The following is a 19,553-nucleotide window of genomic DNA, read 5'->3' as shown; positions in this document are numbered from 1 at the left end:
CTTCGCCTAAATTGAAAACGATCCAAACAAAAAACTCTACTAAATGGTTTCAATGCCAAAAATAAATCGCAAAACAATATCAAATTGTCTACATTTCCTAGCATTAATAACAATGAACTGTCCAAAGAACACAATTTAAAAGAGAATAAAAACTCAAAGCACGTAAAGTTTGAACCGCAAAGATCCGACTTGCAGAAACATTTTAAATGTGAAACTAGCTAAGGCCAGATGCGCGCCGCTGTAAAACCACAAGTGCTCTTGAGAAAATCAAATAAAATCTTAAACAAAGTGGTTTGCGCTTTTAAAGTATACAATTATGGCGAAATTGTGGCAAAAGTTTTTTTTTGTGTTAAACAGAATAATAATAGGACAGAGGACAACGAAAATTAAGCAGGTAACATTTTCTTTAAGCATTTGACAAAGCATTGAGAAGATAAATCACCTGTAGATAAGAGATTACTATTACTTACAAATCCTGTACCAAATGATGCCAATAGAATATTAGTTTGAATTCAATGTTCAATTTTAAGAAAGGTGTATTTAGAAGGCAGGAAATTATTATTTATACATTTAAATTTTAATCATGGATTAGTCTAATGAAAGCTAAAGTCAACAAGAAATAGAATGAGAAAATAAAAAACTGAAAATCTCTTGGGAATAATAATAAATAAAATTGGGCAACCAATTAGGAAATATATATCTTTCAGCTCTCCTTTCCCCGCGTAATGAAAAAAACATTAGGATAATGATGAATATTAAAGGAGATTTCTTGGCCCCGGGCTACACGTCTAGTAAGATGTTTTTCCGACCAAGGAGCTAAACTAGAAGAAAATATACAATTAATATGATGAAAAGAGAACATCAAAGTCGTATTTCCCTTGTCAGGGTGGAGTAATCACTTTTTTTATAAATATATTTCGGCATAATGATTGCAAAAGGCATTGTGCCGACCCCACATGTGAGCGGGATAAAAATAGGTGAGATAAGTTGGATTCGGAAAGCCCGCCATGTGGAATGGAGGCGTTTGGAGAATTCCATCACGGTATCTCCTTCCTATCGTAAGAAGCGACTAATAGGGGCCACGATGGGGTCGTCGGCGGGCAGCAGGGAGCTATCCGCCCCAGTGCGTTTTGTGCCTCTTTGCACACTTCGATTGACCTCCAGGATGGACGGCAGTGCGCAGTAAGCCTCATGCTGCCGTTGACGCCGAGAGCGTCCTTCTATGCGCGGAGGCTTCTGAGCCCGGCGGTCGGCTGAAGGTGAACATCAAATCCGGACGGCGCAACGCCGGGTCGTAAGACATGGTGACCCCATCATAATCGCTCAGTCGCCCTCCACAAAGGCTGGGCGGTAGTAATAAGGCACTTTCTCCGGAAAAAAAGCGATTCGGAAAGTGGCTAGAATGACTTCGCTATCTGGCAAACTTTTTCGTTTATACTTTCTAATGTATTTCACGAACATTTTCACGAACTAAAATGCGAACCGCACAAGACCTTAACCCTACCACAATATGAAGTGATTTATATAAATGGTGTTGATGATAAAAAGCGTCCAATTACTAGTTAGAACCTTGAAACCGACACGCAAAACTTGGCCAAAATAAATTTCACAGACGCTACGAACCCATTATGCGCCATTACTTTCAACAAAACAACCATAAAGGTTGATAAATTCAAAGGTCAAAATTCACGCACCGTCTCGAATGCGTATTGCGAGCCCAGCAAATGACTTATTAAAGAAAACCGTGAAAGTAACAAAGCTACTGAAAGATACAAAACGCGCGAAAACACGGGCAATTTTAATTTTTCACCGAGGCGCGAAGTGAACTTAGATGATAGTTTTGAGAGTATTGATCCATAGGCATTGCCAGTTTATAATTTACGAAACCTATGAATTATATTCTCCTACACATGTATGTTAAGACTGGTCTAATTTATACAATGGTAGCGTAAAAAAAGCATTTGATATTATTGTCCACGCGACTTATCAACTGACATGAAATGTGGTATAAATTGATTTTTTTGTTAATTATAATTTTTATCGCTCTCATTAACAGTTGCATTGAAACCATGGAACAAGTGAGTGCTCATTAAAACTAAACAAAAAGTGAACATAATGGATTCAATGGAAAACATATTTGTGATAGCAGAGACAATACTATGCGTATTGTGCACGATAATTCTATTTATCACTTGGTGTTTGATGCCAAAATGGAGGAGTCTTCATAACTTCATGAGCCTCAATCAAATCACAGTTACCAATTTTTACATGTTGGGTGTTGTTTTATTTTACTTTGATTTAGAAGACGATATTCCTTACATTTTCAACGAATTTGGTTACACCACGTCGCTGTGTTGGTCAATGTGCTCATCCTTGGTGGCTTATTTGAAACTGGTGTTACTCCACAATGGTTACATAAGTTATGCTTTCAGAAAAACTGCCTTGTGCGCATACTTGCCTTCTACTATAATATTTATAAACGCCAATTTTATGAACGAAACCTTCGACACTTACATATTTTCTCTATATATTTTCTTTTTATTAATTATTGGAATTTTTGCGATATTCGTACGTATCATTACTTCTGTAATGTCGTGCTGTAAAAAAAGTATTTCTGCGAGAAATAAACGTCATGTTCTTTCGTTGATCGGTGTTGCTGTAACATGTGATACTGCATACATATTCTTGGGTATGATAATTAAATATTTCACGTTAGACGATTTTTCCGCATTCAGAATAACATTGATAGCATTTAAGATCATAACACAGACGATGTTTGTGTTGTTCAATCGATCGTCTAGAGAGCTTTGGAAGAAGTATATACAGACGAGACGAAATTTTAGAAGGAACAATATATAGCTGACGTCTGTTTTCTTTTGAACATAACACAGAATTAATTAGATTGTCTGGATGTCCTTCGAAATGTCTAATTTATCATCCCTACTAGAAGCTGGCATCCCAGCAGTCTACTCCATGTTACTTTCAGGCATAATGTTTATAGATCTAATAGATGCTTACCATGAGTTGTACGTTTAATTAATGCATTCAACCTTAATAATCATATTGATTTGTTTTGCATTAGAAAGCGCAATATAAAGTACCTTTTGTAGTGTACTGGCTGGTACGTTTTTCTTGATATAATGTTCTGTTTTAAAGAAATGTCAGTTTGTAAATAAATTGTTTTCAAATAAAAAAACTCAGAAGGTTATTTCCACGTTTCTTCGAATTCTACAACTTCTATAGGGCCTTGTGTCAAAACTTGTTAAACGCGATTAATTTTAGTTTAATAATGTATTTTATAATGTCTTTGTGTATGCCATTTGCTTGTAATTGTCATACAGTTATTTTAAGATATAACCTAGTTTGTAAAATTAGCCGTAGCCTGCTCAAAATAAATAAAATAACATGTGATAGATACCACCTAAACTAAAACCGTAACAATCAATTATAAGTGTATAATGAACATTATTGTAGGGGCCCGGTTCATAAGTTTTAAGTAAATTTAATTTCATAGTCATCGTATTAAACAGCTAATTGAGATAGTATTTTTATTACCATTTCTCTAGGAGCATAAATTAGAGCGCTACTTTTGCATTTGGTCGGATTATATTTATATGGCGTGTACCATTTACTCAGAAGTGAAATATAATGTTTTTATCGTATTGTAATAAACGATTATTTTATACATTGAAGTTTTTTTTTACCTCATTACATGTTGGCATCAAAGAGATCGATAACGTAAGAATTGGAACCACGATTCCTAATTTTATACATACATACATACATACATAACATCACGCATTTTATCCCCGAAGGGGTATGCAGAGGCGCAACTAGGGCACCCACTTTTCGCCAAGTATGTTCCGTCCCATGATGTGATAGGGGGCGAGCCTATCGCCATATCGGGCACAAATACCAGACTCCGGGCTGATACTGAGCAGAAAAACCCAAATATCACTTTGCCCGACCCGGGATTCGAACCCAGGTCCTCAGAGCGCTATTGTACCGGACGTGCAATACAACTACGCCACCGAGGCAGTCTATTTTTATACTTTGGCAAAAAAAGAATACTTGTGTGCGCCAGTGGCTAAAGGAGAAATTTAATTTAATAATACGCATGCATGCGGTCTGCAAATCATTCTAAGCATAATTAGATTCTACATAAAAAGAAGCCGACAGGAATCGGGTGTAGTGTGTGTACTTAGTATATAAGACATGTTTTATATCAGGGGTGGCCAACTTGGTAAGATCCAAGATCTACTTTTCACTGATGATACTCTGCGCGATCTACCAAGCTACATACATCTTGAAATATTATATGAAACAACATTGTTCAGTACACAATTTATTATTATTTTGATTAAAAAATGATACAAAACGATGCGTGCAGCAGTTAGTGATTAGGTATGTTGCGCGGTCTCTTTTACTTATTTATATTTTTGCCTTGCCACGATCGACTGGACTTGTCGCGATCGACCGGTTGGCCACCCCTGTTTTATATAGTACTAGCTTTTGCCCGCGGCTCCGCCCGAGTTATAAAGTTTTTCGGACTAAAGTTTTCCGTTATAAAAGTTATATTTTCCCGGGAGCCTATGTTCTTCCCAGGGTCTCAAACTGTCTCCATACCAAATTTTATCCTAATACGTTAGGTAGTTTTTGAGTTTAACACGTCCGATGCAGTGGGGGACTTTGTTTTATGATATATTTTTGTAGAACTTTTTAAGAGGAACAATCCCGTCATACATTATTGTTGCATAACTTTAACCGTTTACGCAGCGCACGCAACAGAAGCTCTCAAAACTAATAAATTGTCCCCGTTTTTGCATCATGTTTCATTACTGCTCCGCTCCTATTGGTCATAGCGTGACGATATATATAGCCTATAGCATTCCAGGAACAAAGGGCTGTAAAACACAAAAAGAATTATTCAGTTCAAACTCCTAGTTTCTGAGATTAGCCATTACTGCTCTGCTCCTATTAGTCATAGCGTGATGATATATAGCCTATAGCACTTCACGAACAAAGGGCTATCCAATACAAAATGATTTTTTTTAGTTCGAACCGGTAGTTCCTGAGATTAGCCATTACTGCTCTGCTCCTATTGGGTATAGCGTGATGATATATAGCCTATAGCACTCCACGAACAAAGGGTTATCCAACGCAAAAAGAATTTTTCAGTTCGGACCGGTAGTTCCTGAGATTAGGCATTACTGCTCCGCTCCTATTGGGTATAGCGTGATGATATATAGCCTATAGCACTCCACGAACATAGGGCTATCCAACGCAAAAAGAATTTTTCAGTTTGGACCGGTAGTTCCTGAGATTAGCGCGTTCAAACAAACAAACAAACAAACAAACTCTTCAGCTTTATATAATAGTATAGATTAAGTTAATGCAGTCTAATAAAGAACCTAAAACCATCAATACGTCCCAATATATATTCATCTTCCATTACATGGAACATTACATCAGAAGATTCCAGGTTCGAATCCTGGCAGGGTCACCAATGCTCTCATTGTACAACTTAATACTATACAAATTACAAAACATGTCTTATATACTAAGTACACACACTACATAGTTATATGGACCCTGCGCCACTCGTTAACAAAGTGATAATTAACATCAATAAGCTTATCGGCAAATGAATGAAACTTAATTTAAATTTTACCACAAACTTGACGGGTCACTCATAAAACAAAAAAATTGACAATGAATTTTACGAGTTTATTGGCCAAAGTACAGAAAGCTTAAAACAAAGGAGTACATTAAGGCGTTATATATTGATGGTAACAATTTAATTAGTCGAAGTCAAGTGAATTTGTTTCATAGCTAGGGTTGGCACATAACAGAAAATTTATTAAAGTTTTGAAATAGATAAACCTAATATTGGCAACGAAACTTTACATAATCGGGTGACAAGCTCTGTGATTGGACTATGGAATGTAGTAACTAGTTTTGATCTTTTTAGTTATACATTTTAGGACTATTAAATCTGCCAGTGGATCAAACAGTTTTTTACGAACACAGCAAAATAGTTCCACTTCACGTGACGGTAAATGGAATATCAGCAAGATAGATGATATGATAAGATCATCCCTCACCAGTCAACACTATTAGGCCGGTTCGAAACAGAATATACACAGGCTGGTCCAGGAACGCGATACACTTACGTAGGCCACTGTGGAGGGTTTTACACATTGCGGAGGATAGTCGCTATTTGTACTAAATATTAATACACAATGACATAATTAGATTTAATATCTCATGTCTTAGGATGGCGAGCGTAGTGGAATACCAAACAATACTTTGTAATTCAAGGTGTTGGATGGTGTTTCTGTTGTTTATGGGCGGACGTATCGCTTGCCATCAGGCGAACGGCGAACTCGTCTCGTCATTCAAATAAATAATAATAAATATCCTAGAATTAGTCCATACATTTGTTACTACTATTGCTATCTGAAATTCTACTAACTGCCAAGTGCCAACCCTACGACTAGTACAGTAGCACACATAACATAATGACCTTTGGTAACGGCCCACCGCGCGACCTTGACCGCGCCGGGCCAAGTTCCACTGACATTATGGCAAGTACTCTGTTTTTTAAGGAATTTCACTTCGCATTGATGTTCAATTGTTATTTATATTCGGGAATGCGAATTTTAAAATTATTTTTAAATCTTTAAATATAGAGATGCACGAGATTGGAAGTTTGTATGGGAACATTCGGGAGTGGTATCAACTCCGTTGCAAACCTATTCCGCCTGACCAATGACAAGGAGAAATGCAAGAAGCTGACGGATAATCTTCAACAATGAAGAGGCACTTGAAGAACAAGGGGAACAATATCTGCGTTTACCGGAATGATTCGAATACAGTAATAGAAAATTACACCCTTCTCAAATAGACAACGATTTAATTTAATTTCAAAAAACAATAACGCAAACGTGGCCGCGGCTAGTTATGAAATAAACACAAGTCTTGCTTGTACCGTGTAGTAGAGATCAAGACCTATGAGGAATTTTTAATACAACAATCCAAACACAATTTTCAACTCACAGCATTTAGCGCAGTGAAAAGAAAAATATTTACTTACTAAGGCTCATAGGTTAACATATAAACAAACACACATACACTCACGCCTTTTATCCCTGAAGGGGTAGGTAGAGGCGCAAATGGTGCACCCACTTTCCGCTGTTTATATTCCGTCCCATCTGTGATAGGGAGGGAGCCTATCGCCACATCGAGCACAAATTCCAAACTTCGGGCTGATAATGAGTAGAAAACCCCAATATCACTTTGCCATACCAGGGGATCGAACCCGAGACCTAAGCATTGTAGTCGTACCGTAATACAAATACGCCATTGAAGCAGTCACTATAAATCATGAAAAATATCATAATATATTATTAAACCATAGAATAAAATGATACTGCACAAATTGATGTTATGTCAATACTACAAATTACTGACCGGTCCAATGAGTTCAGCATTATACAAAATAAAAATATACAAAGCGTTGAATACACTGAATAAATTTTAAAACGATTCAATATATTTTAATAGCACTCAAGCAATTTATTGAAGTGGAATATTGTGCTTATTTAAGTGATTCATTTAAATATGCTGACTGCATAAATATTGGTCTTGACACGTTTTCAGTACGAATGAAATGGTTCAATATAAATTGATTTGGAATAAGGTAAAATAAGAGTTTAAGCGGTGATAGCCTAGTTCGGTGTGGAACGGACTGCCAAGACGAATGACCGCAGGTTCAAATCCCAAGGGCACACACATCTGACTTTACTAAAAAAAAATCATGTGTGTATTCTTTGTGAGTTTATCGTTCGCTTTAACGGTGAAGGAAAACATCGTGAGGAAACCTGCACATCTGAGAAGTTCTCTATAAGAATTTCGAAGGTGTGTGAAGTTTACCAATCCGCACTAGGCCAGCGTGGTGGACTAAGGCCTAAGCCTTCTCAGTAGTAGAGGAGGCCCGTGCTCAGCAGTGGGCAAGTATATAATACAGGGCTGATATTATTATTATTATTAAAATAAGAGTTTATTCCAGTACTATCCAATCATACCAGGACTTATCCTTAATATTTTTAAGACATTTTTTTATACACTGCAACGTGACTTCACTGCACCTGATGGTAAGTGAAGTGGGGTCCAATAGAATGTCGACTGACAAGAGATGATTACTTCTCGGCAGTCGATACAATTATACCGGCTTGTTGGAACCGAAGATTCACAGGCTGATCCCGGAACGCGACACACTTATGTAACCCACTATGGCGGGTTTTAACATCTCGTGTAAGGTGGTCGCTACCTATCTTAATTGTTTGTAGATAGTTATTACCAACTTCGAATAGCAACTAAGTTGTTAGAGGGCCATTGTCCTAATTTACAGCCGACTAACACGCATAGACGGTCTCTTTGGAAATAATCAACGTTTCTCTTACATTTTTTTTTTAATCTTGGTTTTAATTTCGGGGTTTTTATCTTTAGCAGACATGACAATCCCATCGTAACTTGTTACAATGTAAATACATAATTTAATTAAATAGCATACTCGTAATTTTAGATAGGTATTAAAAAATAATTCGACTCACTGCTGAATAACTGTTAATAAATTACAAATTTTTCTAGCGATCTCTGATTTTGGCTTGAATAAGACCTACGTCCGGACTATTTAATTTGTAATCGCTCAACATGTTTCTCTTACATTTAGAAATCCACATAGCTTAGTTAGCAGTGGCGATAGATGAAATTTTCCAAAGGGAAACCCAACACAACATACAGTTACTAAAATGTTTAAAAGCGGTCTGCAAATCGTTTTAATGATGATTAAATTCTACATAATTACTATATAAAGGGAAGCCGGCAAAAAAACGGGTTATATAGACCTTTCGCCACTGTTAGTTAGCATTAGCAAACCGCCGATAGCCTAGTTGGGAGTGGAACGAACTGCCGAGACTAATGCCCGTAGGTTCAATTACCCAAGAGCGTGCACCTCTGACTTTCCTAAATTTGTGTGCATTCTTTGTGAATTATCGGTTACTTTAACGGTGAAGGAAAACATCGCGAGGAAACCTGCATATCTGAGACGATTTTAAAGGAATTTTGAGGGTATGTGCATTATGCATGTATGTATGGTATATTTTGGTATAATGCCGACGTGATAAACTAAGTCCTAAATCCTTTAAGTGATAGAGGAGGCCCGTGTCCAGCAGTGCACACACCTTCGAAATTCCTATAGAGAACTTCTCAATGTGCAGGTTTCCTCACGATGTTTTACTTCACCGTTAAATAATATATAAATAATAATATCAGCCCTGTATTATATACTTGCCCACTGCTGAGCACGGGCCTCCTCTACTACTGAGAGGGATTCGGCCCTAGTCCACCACGCTGGCCTAGTGCGGATTGGTAGACTTCACACACCTTCGAAATTCCTATAAAGAACTTCTCAGATGTGCAGGTTTCCTCACGATGTTTTCCTTCACCGTTAAAGCGAACGATAAATTCACAAAAAATACACACATGATTTTTTAGAAAAGTCAGAAGTGTGTGCCCTTGGGATTTGAACCTGCGGACATTCGTCTCGGCAGTCTGTTCCACACCCAGCTAGGCTATCGCCGCTTATTCTTATTAATAACATTTTAAATTGAAAATTCTGATTCTGATTAATAATATGTTAAATTCAAAAATAAAAACTAGTCCTATCCACCTGCCAACATTAGCTTCTGCCTCCTGCGCGAATTTTATTTTTTTACCATATTTACCAAACAATAATTTTCCTTGTGAATTAAAACAAATAACTCCCTATCAATTTCAGAAATGATGTATTGAAAAAGCACAGAAATGAAAACATCTCTACCATTACAAACATCTAACTATTGATACAGTACGAACTAACTGAGCAGAAAACATCGTACAGAGAGATGAAATTGTCACCGTATTTTATTTCATTCTTGCTCACAGTAATTCGGAATACACATCTCGACCTTCGTTCCAGATGAAAAAATATTACGTAACATACGAGACGGTATAACTTTCCTGTACTGTGTCTAATATGTGTACTAGCGACCCGACCCGGTTTCGCACGGTTTGCACTAATTATAATTTATAGGCATTCTGTTGGTCCGATCGACCTGGTCCGATGGTCCTAACTTCACAAGATCGCTGGTTTAATCCGATGATTACCTAATAATTACATTAAATTCAAGTAATATAAATTTCAATCTATTGCTTTAACCATTTTAGAGTCCCTAAGGAACATAATTACGCACATTTTTCTATACAGGGTAATTTTGACATTGCGTTAATATATGAAATATTATTTATCTTCTTGAAAATACACTTTACAATAAGTTACTTGAACTGTAAATAAAAAATTAAAAAACGTAGTTTTGAAGAAAATAAATATCGTTAAAAAGTTATTTAAAGTTTACACGCTTTGATGCCACTACTATTACTCTAACAGAATTTGCTTAGATAGAAGCGACAGTAAATAACTTTGAGTAGCCCCGATAATTAGTTATGAGTGGATGACCAAGGTAAGGATACATCGACTTATAACCATATTGATCGCTTTAATGGATAATATTCCTTTGGCTAGTCCGGAAAGTGCAATATATGTAGGTATATATAGGTAAGTTGCTACTGATTTTTCAACATTAGTTGCTGTACGATAAGCGCCCTTATTGCTGCCGTAAGGCAATTTTATGCTTAGGGTATTATTTACGTAAGTATGTGAGCATTTTAAGAGTATATTTAGACAACTGCATGCCACTACGAATGTCGTGCATTACTGATAAACTACAAACATATGACATCATAGCAATACATGCCTTCTCGGATCGCACCGGCCCTAACATTCCTCTGCCTTTCTCATCCACATTATCTTTCAAACATTCATATCACGAGCAAAATACGGTGCAATATCCCCTATTTAAAATACAAACGAATATACACATCCCTACGTATCGACAAAGACAACACTACTCACGATAAACTCGTAGTACACAACCGTAACGCGTACCAAACGTACACGATATTTGCTTTTAAGCTATAAAACGCGGCCCCAACATCGTTAGGCGAGCCTAGTTTGCTTCATACACACAGACTTCGCAGCGACACCGTGGGGAGAAAACGACACTGTTGGGAACTGATAACATAGTTGAGATCCCATGATTATATAGTATGGAATCTTCAGACGGTAATCGCTATTTTGAGTCAATACTTTTAGGGGAGTATAAATAAGTGCTACTTAATTTTGCTAACAAATTAAATTTCGGGTGAGACGCTGTCAAACCAAGGTTGGTATCTTAAGATAGTCGCTATTAAATTAACCCATAATAGTATCGCCTTAAATTACATTTGAATTCTAATGGCTGAGTAGAGGAAGCCCGTGTTTAGCAGTGTGACAGTCCATAAAACAGTGCTGATGTTATTATTATAATATCTATACAATACACATAAATATTTGGTATCCACTATGTTTGCTATTATAGTATTGTTGAATGCTTGCTTACGACTGCATTACAATCTGATCCATGAAATATGCATGTCAGTAATGCGAAAGAAACTTTATAGGCGTTTTGCGACAAACAAAAACTATTAGTTGAAAGTCGGTTACGAATGTACCGATAAACATATATTATGTGGAATATTAGTTTTGGTCTATAATATATAAACAGTTTATAATATTTATCCACAACAATGACACTAATGATTTTATGTATACGGTTTGGCCATTGACTAATCTATGTCTGAAAGGGATTTCTAACCAAAATGAAAAGTGTCATGTTGAAATTAAAACCGCGCAAAATATGCAAATTCCAACCTTGACTGATTAAGTTCAATGCATAGTTGTATACTACCGCATACACCCTATCTGCGACCCTGCATGCGGTCATCCAGTCACCTTCGTTTGACTCATGCGAGCCATTTTAATACCCACATGTTATATAATTAAAGACAGCCTCCATTGTGTGACGTCACGTCACGTTCGGCGTCCACGTGAGATTTCCCACCACGGAAGCGATGTCCCTCAAATCGACAGAAAGTAATGACATTGCTCAAAATAGTATTAAACTTTAAAATTGCTCGATGATTGATTTAATTATTTAAAAAAATGCCCAACTCCGAAAACCAGCACAATACAATGAATAATTATACTTTATACACAAAAGCAATATAATCTTTTTTCCAATTCGCGTTTTTCTTTTAATATAGCTTTTGCTCACGCCTGCGCGAAAGAGTTTTCCGGGATAAAAGTCCCGTATATTATCCCGGTAGAAAAGTTAAAAACTGAGTCCCCCGCCGCGTGTGTCTGTCTGTCTGAATACGATAAACTCAAAACTACCTAACGAATTTCGATGAAATTTGACATGGAGATAGTTTGAAGCCCTAGAAAGCACATGAGCTATTTATCCCAGAAAAATACATAGCGGGAATTTAGTCAGAAAAACAATTTGAGGAACATTTTGGGGCCCTGATCTGCTACCAAGACGAAACCGAGACAGATCGCTAGTAAGTAATAAAACACCCTAAAATATTCTACAAAAGCTAAACAAAACTTCCAGTTCAATACAAAATCGTTAATAAACCCGCAAATTCTAAGGCACAAAACGCTTTACACCTGTCAATTCCAAGCCGACCTTGTCTATAGCTACCGATAACAATTCAGGAACTACCCACATTTGAAGCCATCGTGAGTCAGCACCGAAGCCGGATGCATCGCTCGCATTAAACCGAACGAAGCACTCCGCGATATTGTCAATTTAAAACGTTCCGACGCCGCTCGGTCTAGGTTTTAACGACAGATAAAAGTTTACGAGCATTTTTAACAAACTACGGGGCGTCACGGCGCGTCGTCCTCATTTCTGTTCCTTCAAATGTAAGTTATTGCTCGCGTTTTATTCGTATTTCATAAACGTTTGCCTTTTTTAGTTTGGATGGTCGTAAAGAAAAAAATTATCTGAGGGGATCGTTGGAGTGTGAGATATTTTGAGTGCCCATGTCGCCATTCGTATTCTTAAAAACCACATCGTAACGTGATACGGAGCTTCATACGTCCTGTTCTAAAAATCTCCAGATATTGTGTAGTTTTTGAGTGCGGGGAAAACCATTTACTAATAAATATTAGGTACAATAAAAATCCAATGATTTATAAATGGGTAACTCTCCAGTAATAATCAGACTAGTAAACGTATAAAATCAACGGCTCGGTAACGATAAAGTCAGCGACGCTTCGTTAACTCGCCTTCCTGACAGTTTAAAATATATTACAATTATGAAGATAACGAAGCTAGCTAGTGGCTATTTCATATGAGTGCGAGAGAGACCTAACATGGAAAATTTTGACACTAAATAAAGACCAATTAAAAATTAAAACATTTACAACAATCAGTTGAAAACTTTTTTTTTTATTGCTTTGAATGACGAGACGAGCTTGCCGTTCGCCTGATGGTAAGCGATATGACCGCCCATAAACAGTAGAAACACCATCCAACACCTTGAATTACAAAGTATTGTTTGGTATTTCGCTGCGCTCGCTATCGTGAGACCATGTAAGTCTTATTATTTCCAGTAGTTACACTGGCTACAATGTCCTTCAAACCGGAACACAACAGTGACTAAACACTGTTGCTTGGCGATAGAAATAGACATTGCAGTGGTACCTACCCAGGCGGACTTTCACACATGAGAGACCTACCACTAGTAAAACTATTTTAATTCTCGTAAGTGGCATTATCGAACGGACCTTGGACTTCATTAGTAATGAAGTGACGACCTTAAAACATATACATTTTACATGCTCCATACAATAGGTTGATAAATAGAAACGATACTGCGAATGTAATATCAACTTAATCCCCTAAATGGAACCAATTTTCAATGTCAATTAGTACAATAATGATATTACTGAAGATTCGGGTATTGTTGACACTTAATTTACTTTAAAATATGAACATTAAGGTAATTGATATAAAGTTCTATATTGTTGGACTATTCATTTAACTGTAAACGATTTGATATTTGTTTGACGTACTGCCAAGGCAAAGGTCTTGAGTTCGTCGGCTCACTCTTAACTTTTGGAAGATAAGTGTCAAATTATTGGTGATTAACGCTCTATTTAACAGTGAAAGATGAAACATAATGAATACTGACTCCAAGCATCAAAAAATATAGAAGATAAGTTAGTCTTCACCTATAACTACAATGGCACTTAGCTAGTCAATAATATTATAATTTTACTAATGTTATGTATTGGTGAAAATTTTGTTGATGATCAATAAAAAAAAAAGAACTCTATGTAATAACTGCTAACTACTACATGCTAGGTAAAGTTTTTAGATTATTTCATTTTGTTAATATTATTATTGTTCAAACAATAAATGTTTTTTTATTTTTCTTTTCTACACAATAAGCCTTTAACACGATTGACATTTGCTACTTGTTGCAAATAAACCTTTGACCCCTGCATCAATCCATAAGGAACCATATTGCGAGCGTGATTGATCAAATATTAGCTTGTAATTAACGCATGACCCGACAACCCTTACACGTGTTGCATAGTACAATAATTGCAAACGACACAGTGATTGACTTCGTGATTAGGGTTGCCACCTACTGTGAATAACATTATAGCGCAAGTTTAATCTTTGATTAAGACTGTTAGAAAAATAATGTCTTACAAACCTAATTAAAACATAACAACATTGGGACAGTAGATAGATTTTTTTTTATAGAGGTTAAAGTTTTTTGCCGTCGGTTATTACGTCGTAAACGAGGTAAGAAAAACGAATTATGTGTACTTTTTAATTTTTTTGCGGATAAAAGAGCAATGATTTAATCAATATAATTAGATATACTTACATAATTTTTAAATCGATATGACCAAAAAACATTTGCTGATTCGGTAGTGTAATTGCAATGCATGCGCGGCGCGCGTTTGAGAACTATGCTGAGGTCCTTGGTTAGAATCCCTGGTCGCGTGAAAAATAATAGCGAAGGAAGAAAGTGCATCTGTGTATTGCGCACACACTTTTGCACTATAATATCTCCTATATACTTGATGATCTCCGTTGAGATTGGCCGACGTGGCCGAAAATCGGCTAGGAGGGACTCATTACTATGCGTAGTAAAAGTGATTTTAATTATTTCCCCGCTTACTAGAATATAATAAATAGGTCTTCGGAGAAAAGTTTTGGCAACCCTATACCCGATACACAATTACCGAAGTAACACAACGGAAAACCAACAACCACACTCATTACATTGAACATTAGTTTACACTTACAACTTAAGCCTTAGCATAGAATTAAAAATGTCTGTAGTTATATAAGTGATCTTAACTGTTATTCAGAAATAATAATAATTATTCTTATAAATTGTTTTGACGTATCATAAGTACAACTTATTCGCCTACGTGACAAATAAAGTATTTTATTTTATTGTTTAGTGTTCGTTTCATATTTTACCCGTAATTGTATGAATAAGCTTATACGATTTTAATTTACATGTGTTGTTATTTTTTTGCCTTTTTTAGCATAACAAACATAAATTCATTGTGACATACAACTCGCTGGCTCACTATTACAAGGTTCTATGTTAATTTCTACTTATGTTTACGCGAATGTTAGACATTGAAATAAAACTATTACCCCCGTCACCATAAAGATTGCAAAGTCTTCAAATCGTCAGGAGAAAATAATAACACAATAAACTGCAATAGTGAGCTAGCGAATTAAAAATATTTTTCCACACTTTATGTTTATGAGTTATCGCTTGTTTTAACTGTGAAGGAAAACATTGTGAGGAATTCTGCATAAGTTAAACGTTTTCTATAAGAATTTTGAGAGTATGTGAAGTCTACCAATCCGCACCAAGCCAGCATGATGGACTAAGGCCTAATCCCTCTCAGTAGTAGAGGAAGCCCGTGCCTAGCAATGGCACAGTATATAATATAGGGCTGATATTATTCCACACAACCCATATTAGTCTGAGCTCCCTACAATCACTATGGATGTCGGGACCAAAAAATCAAACGCCCCTTTAAAAAACTAAGCGCCTGTTCCACAATTTACAAGTGAATATTACTCGCCAGTTAACGTATAACTGCCATTTTAAAAAAAAACGAGCCCGAACGCTTTTCCGATATATCTAATAATTTAACCAATCGGAACAAAGGTTTTTTGACATGCTTACAAATGAGTTATTTTGATTGGCTCATTCTCGGAATCGGATAGAAGATTGAGATTGAGATCGTTTATTTAAACCGGTTCTAAGACATTTAACACAAATTGCACAACGCATTTTCACATATAATGTTATGCCTTTTGTTAAATAACAAAATAAAAAGCCCTTTTTTGTTTACCATTTATTTGACAAATTGGCTTTTACTTGGTAAAAAATATAAATTCACCATGTTAGACTAGTATAAGTAGTAACTATTTCGTGCGTTTTCTTCAGTTGATTATCATTTTATTGTTTTGCTTTTACGATTCGACGATTAATGTTTACTCAGACATTGTACAAAAGGCCCTTAGAAAATATATTATAGAATCAATTAAAACTATTTACAAAGTGTAACAATGACACGTTCGCACTAATTAATACTTGTAAACTCTCAGTAAATCGACGACAATGTGTTAAACGAGTTTTAGAACAACGAGACGGGATCGACGTCGAAATTTCTAGATCTTTGCACTTTCTCTTCAAAAGTTTATATTGCACCGATTTATTTATTTTACGTTGTATTCGCAATGCGAGAGATTAATTACATTTGATGTTTATTTTGAAAATATATTTCATTCAGATCAAAAACAAATATTATTTCGCCTGCATGTAATATTAATCTTTGATATTACATTGTCATAATGAAACAATGGTTGATACTTGATAAACGTTATAATGTCGATCTGTAAATATTATTTCAGTTACCAAAATTAGTTTTTTAAATTACAGTCGAACTCACAACCTTCATGACAACAATCCGCATACATATCGCACAAAGCATTATCAAAAGAGTATCGAGATTATAATAGTAATAGTGGCGAAAGTCGTTTCCGAAAGATGTTTTCGGAAAGGAAATCCAACAAAACAACTATGTACCAGTGCAGCGTCCATACAAGCCGATTCCTACCGGCTTCCCTTTTAGGTTTATTTCCGTTTGTCATAGTTTTTGTATTCTTTGGCTGCGATATGTTCACTGCGGCATTTTTGTGTCTCAGGTTATCTTTAGAAAAAAAAATTCTCCCTTCGCCTTCGATATTTACTAATATGCAAAAATGCGATCTATAAATCATTCTAATGATAATTAGACTACAGAAATTATATCGACGCTTGAAAGGCTAATTGTTTTAAGCGATATTTTTTTGCGACACAAGTTTCATACATATTTAAAATCAGCACTATTTTCTATGATTTTTTAACTATTTAAATGTTTTTGAAAAAAAAATCGCTTAAGACAATTACCCCTGTATTCATAAACTTTTTTATCTAAAGACGGAGCGAAGCTGTGATAACAAATCTGTTTTTCAGTGCTGACTGCATGGCAGCCTTGGCAATGCGTAGACATAGGGCCGTTGTGATTGGCTATTGTTGTATCTCAATATTAGCCAATCACAACGGCCCTAATGTCTGTTTCTCAGTGCCTTGGCCACTGTGAAACAAACTTGTTATCACAGCATTAATCCGTCCTTAGACAAAAAACGTCTATGAATAAGGGGGTTAGTCTTTCGATTGTCTATGTATAAAGTGAAGCCGGTAGGAATCTGGTTATAAGGACCATTAACCACCATAGTAATACTCACAGTAATAAACGCGCCGTAGCTGTGATTAGCGTCGGAGATGTTGATCGGGTGCCTCATGTTGATGTCGGTGTGGAGCTCCGCCGGCCACGCGTCCGGCACCGCCGCGTCCGGCGCGCCCATACTCCAGTAAACCTAGGGACAGTTTGGCGTTATATTCTAGGTGATGCTACTCCCTCACCCTATGCGAAACACAATGTTAAATAATATTTAGAGCATAATTAACCCATTTACCAGCGGAACGTTTGCCGGCAAACATGACAGCTACATGATATTACGTGTGTCACGGGAATATTACCTTATTATATACTACATAATAAGGTTATTTTTCCGTGACACGCGTAATGTCATGTAACTGTCATGTTTGCCGGCAAACATTCCGATGCTGAATGGGTTAAATCAATATAAGTCGAATCATTAGGGGGAACTAGCCTTGTCCCCCCCCCTCACCCTATGCGAAACACAATGGTAAATAATATTTAAGGCCTAATTAAATCAATATAAATCGAATCGTTAGGAAAAAAAACTAAGTGAGGCTCGCGGCTTCACCCACACGAAAGCCGTTATAAAACTCCTTAAAAAAACTGTAACTGTGCCTCCTGTAAAACGCCAGCGCTATCTATTTGTAGAATCTGTTTAAAAATTCCAATAGTTTCCCGTAAGAGCAGATTAACGGGATAAAAAGCCTATGTGTTAATCCATGATACGATTCGTGTGCCAAATTTTATCCAAATCCGTTCAGCTATTTCTGCCTATACTATTTACAAACATCTAAACATTTTCGCAAACTTACTCATTTATAATATTAGTAAGATTAGTTATGGTACAACCACCTAAGAATATTTCAATTGCAAATTTTTTACATGTGCACAATAAAGTGTGGTACATGGAATGGGGTCCAGATAAATGTCGACTGACGATAGATGACAATCCGTCGCCAGTCGACACAATTATGACTGCTTTTTGGAAGCTCGCGATGATTTATAACCATAGAAATACATCGTTGAATGCATTTGAATGGAATTCGGCACATAAATAGACCACGTTCTGGATTAACATACAGGCTGAAAAATAGATTTTACCTCGGAAAATACATAGAGTTTTTATTCCAGCGAAGGTCATTCACACAGACGAATCCACGAGCATAATCTAGTTTTTCATATTATAAACACCGACTCAATCATAACATGTTCTCTATCACTGCGATGGAAATTAATATTTAAATCGCTTGAATCATTCACACGTCTAGTCAGTTGCTACATCTGAAGCGCTTCTGCGTTCAATAATTCACGTATCCTTACGGACCTTATTATCGCCTAAGGGACTAACCGTGTATCTTCAATTAGGATCAACTAACTTTATACGTGATGGCAGTTTTGGGATAAAAGTTCATATATTTGTTTCTATAGTTTAGGGAACTATTAGGAAGACTATAAGCAAAAGGTTAAACCAAAGGACAAATTAAGGTAATTTTATTTTAACTCATATCATATTTTATTGTTGTTAACAGGCTGTCAAAAAACTATATTTATAAACAGATTTCTGGCAACCCTGATTAATATGCGTTATCAACTCTAATATAAAAAAAAACCTTTTAAAACTATAATATTCTTCAACATACACACTGCAATAATATTGGATCCGTCGGGGGAATCGGTCATTTCAAAATCTGGTCCAAACTTTGGCCATTGACAATGTAAACGCCAATAGTTATATTAAATCTTATAA

The 19,553-nt window shown here is 36.2% G+C and overlaps 1 protein-coding gene across 2 annotated transcripts in view; it reads right to left on the bottom strand.

Moving 5' to 3' along the window:
• The window catches only part of LOC115446182 (5'-3' exonuclease PLD3), a 40,543-nt gene that overhangs the window by 6,721 nt on the left and 14,269 nt on the right, over positions 1–19,553 (bottom strand). For both annotated transcript variants that reach the window (XM_037440385.1, XM_030172748.2), the window contains exon 8: positions 17,829–17,960. In XM_037440385.1, coding sequence (XP_037296282.1) covers positions 17,829–17,960 — 132 coding nt within the window. The remainder of the gene's footprint in view (positions 1–17,828; positions 17,961–19,553) is intronic.

Source organism: Manduca sexta, chromosome 19, assembly GCF_014839805.1.
Source record: "Manduca sexta isolate Smith_Timp_Sample1 chromosome 19, JHU_Msex_v1.0, whole genome shotgun sequence".
Taxonomy (NCBI): domain Eukaryota; kingdom Metazoa; phylum Arthropoda; class Insecta; order Lepidoptera; family Sphingidae; genus Manduca; species Manduca sexta.
This window is presented reverse-complemented; position numbering and strand designations above follow the sequence as displayed.